Source organism: Pseudonaja textilis, chromosome 2 (assembly GCF_049901715.1).
Source record: "Pseudonaja textilis isolate UNSWEBS1 chromosome 2, rPseTex1.2, whole genome shotgun sequence".
NCBI lineage: Eukaryota > Metazoa > Chordata > Lepidosauria > Squamata > Elapidae > Pseudonaja > Pseudonaja textilis.
In genome coordinates this window covers 75,554,000-75,566,209 of record NC_141991.1, presented here as the reverse complement: position 1 = coordinate 75,566,209, position 12,210 = coordinate 75,554,000, and the positions used below count along the sequence as shown (strand labels likewise).

Here is a 12,210-nt window from a genome sequence, read left to right as displayed (position 1 = left end):
GACTCAATCTGCCTGCCTGCTTTGCCTGATTTTGGGTAAAAGTTGCTCTTTTTTATAAAAAAAAATCAATATTTACATAAATATTTATAATATTTGCATATAAGCCATGCCCAGCTAGTCACATGACCACCAAGCCACACCCACAAATTAGGCCACACCCACAGAACCAGTTGTTAAGAATTTGAATCCCACCCCTGGAGGTGGTATTTGCCGGTTCTCCGAACTACTCAAAATTTCTGCTACCAGTTCTCCAGAACTGGTCAAAACCTGTTGAATACCACCTCTGGTACACACAGCTGGAGTGGAGACTGCTTGCTAGATCTTCACAAGGTAGGTGACCCAGCGTGGCAAGTTGGAAGGGGGAGCAATTGTGGGGAGCTTGAGGTATTTCAGTGGGTCGGGGAGGCCTTGGGTGGTCTTAGGCAGGTGGCCTGTTCCATCACTAGGCTCCCCATGGCCTTCCCCACCCTGAAATACTTAATGTGCATTAGTGAATTCATGGGCGAAAGGAGGGAATGATCCCGTTCAAGGAACGAGATTCACTCCCATGAATCCTGGGGTTATGAATGGAATGGGCAGGCTTCATTAGATTCATAACCCTGTATATGCAATACTCCCAGAAGGAGCAATGCCAAATAATTTCTGCATTGTTGCCAAAGAAACTATAGGTAGCCCTCCACTTGCAATCATTTGTTTAACATCTGTTCAAGGTTACAACAGTGATGAAAAAAAGTGACTTACAACCAGTTGCACTTTTAACCATCACAGCACCCCCACATTCACGTGATCAGACAATTGTGTGGCAATTGGCACATATTGATACAGCACCCTGATCACCATCTGCAACTTTCTCAGGGCCTTCCAAAGTGCAAATAATCACATAATTTACTGAACAGCAGCAAAGAAAAAGTCATAAAATCGGATGCGACTCACTTAACAATTGCTTCTTTTAGCAACAGAGGTTCTGGTCCCAATTATTGTTGCAAATGGAGGACTACCTATACTTTGCTATGAAGTCACCACTAAGCTATTCCTTACCTAAAACGATCTTAAATTTTTAGCGATAAGATATGAGGAAGTTGCAAGTTCTAGAAAATAATACCCATATAATTAGCAGCTAGGAAGAGTTGTTTAATTCACAAAGCTGCTCTGGAATCATTTTGGGTAAATAAAACAAGAGACTAACTAACTAGTCATACCCTATAATCCTAATTTAAAATTGTCCATTAATCTCACAAAACTATAACTTTGGGTTTTTTTTTAAAAAAAAATCGGACATGTCTTCTGCTTCTGTCTAAAATATTTAATTGTTTCATTCTTTTAAGCTACAAATGGGTTTCTTGGTCCCTGGTAGCTGAAGTTCAAATGCAATAAGTATGTGGTACTAATCATGTTCCTCTTTGTACAGCCTTTAAAAAGTGCACCTTGGATAGGCTGGATGAGCTGAGGGTGGGGTGGCCTTTGATAACGTCTTGAAGGGGAGAGATAAACAGCCACCTGCATTAGGACTTCCGCAGCAAGACAAAGGCGCCACAGTTTTAACTCCAGCAAATCCAGAATTGCTAGTGGCAAGACCAGGAACTGAAGGACAGAGGTCAGCTATATGGAGCAACAGGAGCCACGTGCTGCCTCTTCGACACACTCGTGATTCATTGTCTTCATGGCTGGGAACTTGTTTCTGTTTCCAAGTTGAGATATTTATCCTGGCAATAAAGCAGAACAAATGACAAAGAGGGAATAAGAGTCTTCATTGCAAGATGATCACCTTGTTCTGTTTTCTTAGGCTTCATACAAAAATCTGAAACGATTTGACATTTCTAGCACTCGGCTGTATCCAGCAGATATAAAGGCCTTTTATGCTCCATAGGAATTGAGCAATACAATTCCTGTATTAATTTATTCTGAATTCTAAACTCTCAAGCTTTCATTTACTAAGAATAGAACATGTATGACTATAGTTTGAATGTGTGTTGCTCCAAAATAAAGCTAGTATGAATATAAACAATTTCTATGAGTTCATTGACTTAAAGTGATTGCTTTGATAAGGCAAAATGTTTGCTTTACCTAAGGCCTCATTGTTTGGTTTCAAAGACCAGGCTCCTACTTTTTCCCTGAAGAAAAACTTTGTAATTCTTTGTCACTCTTACATATACCATCTATTATATCTACAAAAAAATAGTTCCTTATTATCCACCTTCTCCTGATTACACTAGAATAGAAGTTAAAAATATCATGGAGCAAATACAGTCAAGAGAATCGAGCACATTGTTCTGCAGAACCACTGCATGGCAAAACTAATTTAAAAAAAAAATCTATTGTAAGTTTGTAATTCTGTTTTTTAACTGAACAGATCAAAATATATTAGCCTGGATTTAAAATATGTTGCATCTTCATATCACTACTCTGCTCAATAGCTTGATGATTTCTCTTCCCTAGACATACCAGATCCAGAATTAAAATGTCTCCCTCTCTTTGCTGTCATCTAGTGATCGTATGGATTTCTGCAGTCCAAGTATGGTATGCCCGGTCTTGCAAAAGTCCTGTCTATTCTTGTTACCGCAAGCTGACGCTTTTCTCTACTGATTTTCAGTGCAATCATATGATTAATAATAAGTATACATAATATACTATATTGTATATCATGACTACAAACATTGGAAATTTCAGGCCATTTGTTACACACCAGCTCTGACAAAGATGAAAAAGCTTAAAACATTTTTACTTGGGAAGAAAATATGTATTTATTCATGTTTATGTGCATTGCTTTGTTTAGATGGAGTCATGAAACCTGAAATGCATAAATTAAAAAGTCGTTTGCCAGGATAAGAAACTTTATCCAGCCGTTAGCTGGTTGATTTTCAAAATGCTTCCCAAAAGTCACATCATGGCTAAGTGTAGAAGCTAATTCAGAGGGTCAAAGACAAGAAACGGTTTGTTACAAAAATAAGTACCAGGTGGAAACTACGTCCTCCGTTCCAAACCAAAAGAGAGTTATCTTGTTTACTGTCTACCTTCTCATACTTAATACTAGTTGCTAAATATCTGTGGATGAAAATATGGTTCTGTAAGGATGGATTTGTGGAGTTAAAGACTTTAATAAACTACACAAGTTGAAAGTTCCCTGATCTTGCTGTATTAGGTACAAAATGGATAATGAACTTACTGATATTTAATTATAACTATATTATAATTATTTATTTATTATAATAATAACCAGATACTGGGGGAAAAGATACCATTTTGGAAAACCTTAACACATTTGAAATATCTCCATATCTGATTCCTTAACCATTTTGTCAAACTGGCTCTCACTAAAGTTAATACATTGTTTTAATTTAATCTGTACGTCCTATCTTATATGTTTCTATTCAGAAATGCTATAAATTCATATCCAACATAAGAATAGCCTTGCTGGAATACATCAAGAACCATTTCTGGTCATAAGCAAAAGGTCAACATTTTTTTTCATAAGCAAAGGATGCAGACATATTTTCATTGTTCCCTTGCCACAGGTTTTCAAAGGGATGCTGCCCATGACACAGAAGGAAGGGACCCTAAGTCAAGACCAATAGCTTTTGACAGAGCTGCCCTCCATAAATTTTTGTAATTTTTTAAAGTCATCTAAGTTAATGTCCAACACCATGCTTTGTGGTAGGAACTCTATAAGCGAATTATGTACTGCATGCCATACAATAAATTTCATGAGATGATGATTGGTTGTAATATTTTGAGAAAAGGAGAAAAAATCTTCCCAGTCTGCTATCTCCATGCCATGAATGATTACATACATTTCAGTTGTGTCCCCTTCCATCATGTTTTCCCTAAGTTGAAAAATACCAAAGCTTCTAGCTTTCTCTCACAATTCTGAGCCTTCTTTCACTTCACTATGTAGAGAATTGTATCCGAAAGTCTGTGATTAATCAACAATCCTAATTTCAGCCTGGTCCTAAAGATGAATTCCATCCTCATTCACCACTCATTTTCTAAGTGTTGGAGAGGAGTTATGAAGATAATTCTTTGTGCATAGTCAGGAATATATTATTTTATATGTACATGTATTTATAGCAGATCAATAACAAAAGCTGTATTGTAAATTCCTACCTACACCTTTGTTTAAAACTGCTTTGGCAAAAGGAGACAGTAGTAATCATAGAGTAGCAGTAGTAATTATCCATATCTCAAGCAAGACCCAGGTGGTTGAATTGCTGGATGCCTTGTTTCCAGATGCTGTTGGGTAAGCATCAGTTCTATTATACAAAATTAGACTTTTAACCTAAGTGATAGATGATCATGCAGACTTGGCATGTATTATTCAAACCTGGTTAAATAGATCTAGCCATATCAAAAATCTGCCCTTCTGGTGTGGAGTAACTTCAACCTTCATGCCTTCAAGTAAAGATCTCATGTCAATTTCTGAGTTCATGGCTTCTACAGTGACTATGGATTTGACACAAGTAACCACATCATGAAATTACAAGGGTGTGCATCAATTGGATTAGGTCTTTCCTTGGAGTAAACCTGGTTATGTGAACTGATCATGGAGGACATTAACATCTATCCCACAGCAAGGATAGGAGGAGGGGGTACAGTGCAAACTGTGCTGAGCTCCTAAACCAAAGGCTAAGTTTAAGAAAAGAAAGAAAGAAAGAAAGAAAGAAAGAAAGAAAGAAAGAAAGAAAGAAAGAAAGAAAGGAAAGAAGGAAGGAAGGAAGGAAGGAAGGAAGGAAGGAAGGAAGGAAAGAAAGAAAGAAAGAAAGAAAGAAAGAAAGAAAGAAAGAAAGAAAGAAAGAAAGAAAGAAAACTTGACTAGATTATATGCCTAAAACACCTAACAAACAAACAAAAAATTTGTTATTGACAAATTTTAGAGTTGCTATTTGTCTTCCAAATAAATAAATATCCTCTCCTACCTGAGAACATAAATATGCATGCCCAGAATAGAAAGAAGCAGCATATAATAAACATTAAGGTCAACAATAACAAATTATTGAAATATATTTAATATATTTAAACTCAGAAAACATGGTAGGGAGGCCATGTGGTGTGCAATCCAGAGATATGGATTGCAGGGGCAATCAGGTGAAAAAGACAATGCCTATATCAGAGATGGATATTCTCTACATATTCTGTCATTTTTATTTCGATCAATTATAGTGTTTTTGATTTTATTTTTTGTAGTTGACTTATGGCTTATGATCAATTTATTTACACCACTGTTATTTTCTGATTAGATACGCAAGTGAAACATAAGTGAACACATATTGCCATCTTCCTACAGCACTGGATGTGACAGTGTATTTTCATCCTTGCTCACTCCCCTCTTAGCATAAAGAGAAATCCAAGCTTCCTCATGTACAAATAAAAGATCCCTTATTTCTGATCAATGCCTAAGCTAGTTCCAGGAAATTGCTGAGCTGTGCAGTTCCTCGAAAGGGAAGATTTTACTTCAACCAAGGTATGTGTATTCTTCTTTGTGCCTGCCATATATTTGCCTCAAACATTTTTGCACATGGAATTAATAAAAATAGGCTCAGCAAATAGGGGGAAGGGGGAAATAGAATATTGATTTTCTTTTGAGGTTTTCATTGTCCAGGTTGGATATTCCCCTTTTGTCCCTGGTGCACCCAGCTACATAGAGCTTTGCTTTGTGAAATAATACATTGATTTTTGCTGAACCACCCTTGCTGCAAGCTTATCAATATTAATTGAGGTGGGCTGAGATGGGGAGGAGGGATCAGCGTGTGACCTTTCCCAACCCATGCTGGCTCAGATAGTCAAAACGTAGCAGAGGAGGAAGAAGCAGAACAGGTAATGGCATGTGGTTTTATTATCTTTCCCGCCCTAATCATATAAAAGCAGTAAATGTGTCTAGATTTTACAGTAAGTACGAAAGGCAGCCTTTATTGATAAACTTTAGGGTAAATTAATTCTGGTTGAACTAGAATTAGATTCTCTGTTTCCATGGGAGAAAATCAAAAGCTTAAACATGATCCACTAGGGAAAGATTTAATGCTGGGGTGTTTGTTTAATCAGAAATATTCTGCATGAGGTGCGATGAATGGAAACAAAAATACAGAAGAACAAAGCAACCTTACAGATCTTCTATTCTATTGTTAAGAGCAGTTGTGCACCATAGCTCTTCTGGACATTTTTTTTTCTGGCTTTGTTCTACTAAAGGAAACTCGATTGTCTGTTAAACAATGTCCTTAAAAAGATCTGGGAAATGATCACCAAGTGTTAGAGGATTTTTTTAAAAAAAGAAGCATGCTAGAAAGTCAGCTTCTGTGCATCCAGAGTCAGCTTTCCGTTAAATTGTTTTTACAGCATTTGTTAATTTCACAAGGAATATTTTATTCAGAAACAAATTCAAATCCTTTATTTCCCTTTGTTGTTATTTTCATGATTAAATAATTTTTAAACTCTTATGTCTTCAGAAGTAGAACATTTACTGTATACATTATTGGATTTCACATATGATCCAGAAGTATTTTAAAATGTGTGTGTGTGTGTGTGTGTGTGTGTGTGTGTGTGTGTGTGTATAGAATGCAATGTAGCACCAGTTAACAAAGCCATGGGTGTGTTTCTTCCTTCTTTGTCAGGGTTCATCATGTCTGACAAACCAGATTTTGCAGAAATTGAAACGTTTGATAAGACCAAACTGAAAAAAACTGAAACTAGAGAAAAAAATCCATTACCTACCAAGGAAAGTAAGTGATTTCTTTTACAATTGGTTTATTAGTTTGTATGATAGATAAATTGCCAGTGACCTACTGGATCACATTTCCTTAGAAATTGTTCATACAGAGGTATGATCAGGCAGGTCTTGTTGAAATGAATGAATTATTCCTCAAATAGCTATGTACAGCATTCCTGTTTTCCTAGCCACTTTCAAAAAAAAATTTCATGTAGTCATGTATGAAGGCATGTATGTTGGCTTTCTTCCAGAACATACTATGACTTTCAAGCTAATTCAACCAGTCAGTGCCAAGCAAGATAATAATTTAATGTGCACTTTGAACTGTTTATTTCATGTGACCTTCCTAAGGCATTGTGACTAGAATTTCACATCTAAAATCTATGTAACAAATACCAAAGGGAGCTGTGAAACAATTTCAGCAACATGCACGCACAAAGGATTTTGTAACTAGTTAAAGATTTGACAGGCTACTTGTGGTAAAAACTGCTATGCTACAATAACCTACAAAAGCTGTGGTTATGATGAATTTGAAAGTTTTAAGGAGACACAACAAGATTTTAAAAAAACTGATAAATGCACAGTATTATTAACTATTGCAGACAATAGTATTCCATCAGTTGAAAAATTACATAATGCTGCCCTCTGCTGGTTGGTAGTTAAATCCACCATATCATTGCTTGATGAGGCTTTCAACTACAGCCGTAATTAGCCTTCCGTCTGCTTGCAAGGCTTATTATTTTTTGTACAAAAAATAACAATTTAACATGAAAGATTTTAATGAATCCATTTTGCCATCCTTAATCTGAACTGTTTCCAGAAGGTTAATTTGTATCAAGAACATTACATCACAGACCTTCTGACCTGCTCTGATCACTGCTATTCTAAATGCTTTTCCTGTGAATGGAAAATTTTCCTACATTGGGTATAATATAAATGAGTCAATTAGTATCTCTTACCTATATTTCAATAAATGACACAGCATACAGCTATATTCTCGCAAAAAGGAGAGAATAAAGACAAGGACAATTCCTCAGATTATTTCAGAGACAGATTGACACTCAGATAAAGGTATTCCTCAACAACTGCCCTGTTTAGCGACTGTGTAAAGTTACAACGGTCCTGAAAAGGTAGTCCTCAAATTGTGGTCACATGATTACCATTTGCAAGTTTCACAGCCAGCTTCCAACAAATAAAATCAGTAGAGAAGCTGGGCACTAAAATCACCAGTTGCAGTCATGTGATGTCTCAGTTAATGACTGCATCACTTAGAATCGCTGTGGTCATTCGGTGAAGATGAATTGGCTCCTTTGCATGTGGAAAATGTAAAACAATCTATAGCTGAGAAAGCATTGCAATCACCAGAATAGCTCAAAGCCCCTTCACCAGAACTTCGCAAGACACAGGAGAAACATATTTCTACGATCCTATGAAACAAACCCATTGGGTTGTAAAAGCCTCATCTGTGCCTTTTTTCAGCCTCTCCTTCTGTGTTTGCAACACGCCCTTTTTCTTGCCCAGGGTGAGGAAAGAGAAGACATGAGCTATCATCTTGCAGCCTTTTTCTGGCTTCAGGAGCTTTAGTTCTGAGGAAATCTCATGTTTTAAAAATGAACAAGATTTTGGATGAAATACCACACATAAAAAGAAACAAATGGAAAGCAAATACAATATGTGTGTCGCTTTACTTTATTAGCATTTACCTGCCATGATTTCACAGAGAAAAGTTGCTGATATAAATTAGTGCCTTCTCTACCTCTTCTGGGAGCACTTGATCCTGTGCATTGACTAAGAATCATCGGATTCTTTTGCTGCCTTCTGTTACACCTCCTTTCAGGGGCATAACTAAACATCAACTCTCTTTATTTCCAGACTTGCATTCTATGTTCAATGTCCATTAACAGAAAAAATACCTCTGGTGGAAGGGATTCCACCTTCTCTCCTATAAAACCTTCTCTGAAAACACTGCATTTAATTTAGAGACTTGTAGGATGCTCAGAACAGTTTGGGGCAGAGGAGGCAGGGAGAGAAAGAAGCAATTTTGTTGCACAAATTTAAGTCCTTTCATGTGAGGTTGGACTGAACATCTGAATTTTTTAAAACACTGGATCTGTTCTGTAACCTCATCAGAAAAAAAACAACAATAGTTTACAGAGTTAGCAATCTGATCCTCTGGGACTATAATTTGTTATTTGTTAATGGAAAGAGGCAATATTTTTTTAAAAAAATGTCTTGTCAAGCACAGCAGATGTTTGATACAATAGAAAGGATTCTGGTACTTTCCAGTCTTATTAAAATGTCCAATTGTTGGGCCAGTAACCAATATGAGAGTGCAACTAGTTTTCATACCAAACATCAGTTGACTTTGTGCCTACAAAGGAGAAGTAAAGAGCAATAAAGATGGACCAGCTTAAGATATGCAGTTGATGAAACTTTGTCATTTGTTTTTAGTGCTAATAATACCTTGCACTGTAGGAAAACACAAGGAGAATGTTGTTGATGATGAAGATGTTTATCCTCTCAGACTTCCAAAAAAGCTAAGAGTGACATCCATTTATTCTAACAAAGCAGAATGTGGAGTTAAATTATCTTCATTCCTCTAAGTCTCAACAGATGGCAGCACCTAACCAATCTTGGCTGATCTAGAAAGCTAAGTAGTTTTAGTATTGATTAGTACTTAAGTGGGTGGGGTGAGCAGACAGGAAGTGAAGGGCTTCAGTTGAGACTAGGATGTCAATTTCCTGGGAGAAGGCATCAGTTCTGCATCATGCCAAGAAAGCTGCAAGAATGTTTTTAGTGTAAAACCCTATAGGTTGAATTCACTTCAAAGTCAATTTTCCCCCATCCTAAATTCAAGCTTCTCATTAAGATTCTGTAATGGGTTACAGGTAGTCCTTGACCTACGACCACAATTGAGCTCAAAATGTATATTGTAAGCAAGACATTTGTTAAGTGAGTTTTGCCCCATTTTACGACTTTTCTAGCAACAGTTGTTAAGTGAATCACTGTAGTTGTTAAGTTAGTAATATGGTTGTTAAGTGAATCTGGCTTCCCCATTGATTTTGCTGGTCAGAAAGTTGCAAAAGTTGTTCATGTGATCCCAGGACACTCCGTCCGTCATAAGTAGGAATCAGTTGCCAGGCATACCAATTTTGATTGCATGACCATGGGGATGCTGCAACAGCCGTAAGTGTTAAAAATGGCCATAAGTCATTTTTCTCAGCGCTGTTGTAACTTCAAACTGTCACTAAACAAATGGTTGTAAGTCAAGGACTACCTGTACTGCAGTATCTCTTCAGTGTAAGATTGAGAAAGGAAAGCCTTAAAATTATTTTGCCAGACACATAGGGAACTATGGCAGGGGGCCCCAACCCTGGGTCTGTGGATTGGCATCAGTCAGCAGCATGCTAGAAACTGGCCCAACTAGCGAAGCCCCATCCACAGGATGCGGTAAGCACGCCCCCTTCTGTCCAGGGAAAAACCTCTCTCCACAGAAGAAGTTCATGGTACCCCAAAAGTTGGGGGCCACTGAGCTATGGCCTATTTGCTGTACCTTTTAATTTAGGAAAAAAGGCCTATTGGCAAGACATCTGTGTTGGGCAGTTTGAGGTCCTGTCCCGGACTGCCTAGACTAGAGCCCAGAAAAATCTTACCTGACTCTAATTGCCAAGACAGTTTCCCATTATTTTGAGGTGATAAATACAGAATATATAGAATAACAGAGTTAGAAGGGACCTTGGAGGTCTCTTTATCCAACCCCTGATTAAGCAGGAAACCCTATTCCAAAGCTGACACCTATGCCATTTCAGACAAGTAGCTGTCCAGTCTCTACTTAAAAACTTCCAGTGTTGGAACATTTACGACTTTACAACTTCTGGAGGCAAATTGTTCCCCTGATTGATTGTTCTAACTGTCAGACAATTTCTCCTTAGTCCTTGGTTGGTTTTCTCCTTGATCACTTTCCGTCCATTGCTTCCTGTCCTGCCTTCAGCTGCTTTGAAGAATAGGTTGACCCCTCTTTTTTGCGGCAGCCCCTTGATTTGTAAGAGGAAGCTGTCTGAAAAAAAATCAGATTGTGGTTCTTGATTCAGCAATATCTTTGGTAGGAGACCCAGCTAATGCTCCAGGTACAATAATATTCATTGTACCTTTCTTATGTGGGGTAAAATATCATAAAGTAGTTGTTGAAAAACCAAACATTCTCATTCATACAAATGAACACAAATATACATATCCCCATAATCCTGCAACTCTCATTCTTTCCTGTGCTAAAACTTATGGGGGCGGGGGGAGAACTGAATCCAATCCTGGCCCTGTACATGTGTGACATGGCTCTACCTATCTTATATGTCATTTCCCCCAATGTAAAATTTCCTCCTAATGTTGAAGATCACCACATAGGCAATAAATCAGAAGTTTTCAACAGTTAATTGTCTCTCTGATTAACTTTTCAATTGACCATGATACACATGAATATTCTATTTTTATTCAACTGATCAAAATTCTTTTCTCAAACTTCAGAAATCTCACTTCCAGCGGTGCTGAACCACTTGGTAAAGTAAATAGTGCAAAATCACTGCAACAGTGATTATGTTAATTTTCATAGTTGCTAAAGCATCTGCTTTGCACCAATTAGTAACAGTGAAAAAGACCTGTTTAATTGTATAAGTATTTTTTTTAAAAAAAAATCTGTACAAATGTCAAATGTTGACAAATGATGTTTATCTTGTTCTTTTTTGTTTCTTTCTTTCTTTTTACAGCTATTGAACAGGAAAAGCAAAACAAAAATACACCTTGAAGTTGAATCAGAAGATATGGCTAACATCTGCTATGGGGTTTTAAGTTCTACATTTTAAAAATCTGTTATTAGTTGATGTATTCTGCTTTTTCAGAAAGAGCACTTTTTTTACTTCCCTCCCCCCTGTATTAAAACAGCAAGGGTCATCTGTTTTAAAGCAATGCTCTGAAGCCAATCAAAACACCATTTATAATTTTCCAAAGACAGCACATATTGTGTTTCAAATATATATGTGAATTTGCCAAAAATGTATTCTTTTGTTGTTTGTCAACAGAAATTATTATTTTCATATACTATCTGATATGGAACCCCCCACAATAAACCAGTTTCTGATGTGTTGCCCTTGTTTAAAATGACATTTTCTCATTCAAAAAGAGCTGTGTGTCTTGATCAAGAAGTCTGTCTGTAAACATCCTTAATAATAACATTTAATTTTCAACCCCATTTAAATATATTTTTGTCCGTAACGGGCATGGGGCTGGGCACATAACAAAAATGTTAGAAGATTATCGGGATAATGTCACATCAGATTATTCTTTTCCAATTTTTTGCAAAATTGAAGTTTTAAATGCCCCCCCCCCCATATTTGATATATGATTAAATATATATTTCATCCTGGTATGAAAATGATATGTATCAGTGGTGGGATTCAAATTTTTTTACTACCAGTTCTGTGGGATTGGCTTGGTGGGAATGGCAGGGGAAGGATACTATAAAA

General features: G+C 36.9%; 1 protein-coding gene across 4 annotated transcripts; it reads left to right on the top strand.

Moving 5' to 3' along the window:
• Nucleotides 1-5,320: 5,320 nt before the first annotated feature.
• Nucleotides 5,321-11,830, top strand: LOC113433510 (thymosin beta-12-like). Of its 4 annotated transcripts, none has more exons than XM_026696128.2 (3): nt 5,321-5,455; nt 6,600-6,707; nt 11,455-11,830. In XM_026696128.2, exons 2-3 carry the CDS (start codon nt 6,608-6,610, stop codon nt 11,490-11,492), a joined length of 138 nt encoding a protein of 45 aa, XP_026551913.1. In that variant the 5' UTR covers nt 5,321-5,455; nt 6,600-6,607; the 3' UTR covers nt 11,493-11,830. The 4 variants fall into 4 exon arrangements, with proteins under 4 accessions (XP_026551913.1, XP_026551914.1, XP_026551915.1 ...); XM_026696129.2 differs by lacking the exon at nt 5,321-5,455 and adding an exon at nt 5,682-5,808; XM_026696130.2 differs by lacking the exon at nt 5,321-5,455 and adding an exon at nt 5,857-5,880.
• The last annotated feature ends 380 nt before the right edge of the window (nt 11,831-12,210 follow it).

Coding starts and splice junctions, on each gene's coding strand:
- LOC113433510 (XM_026696128.2), top strand. CDS start 6,608: ATGTCTGACAAACCAGATTTTGCAGAAATTGAAACGTTTGATAAGACC. Junction 6,708..11,454: donor TCCATTACCTACCAAGGAAA/GTAAGTGATTTC, acceptor TTCTTTTTACAG/CTATTGAACAGGAAAAGCAA.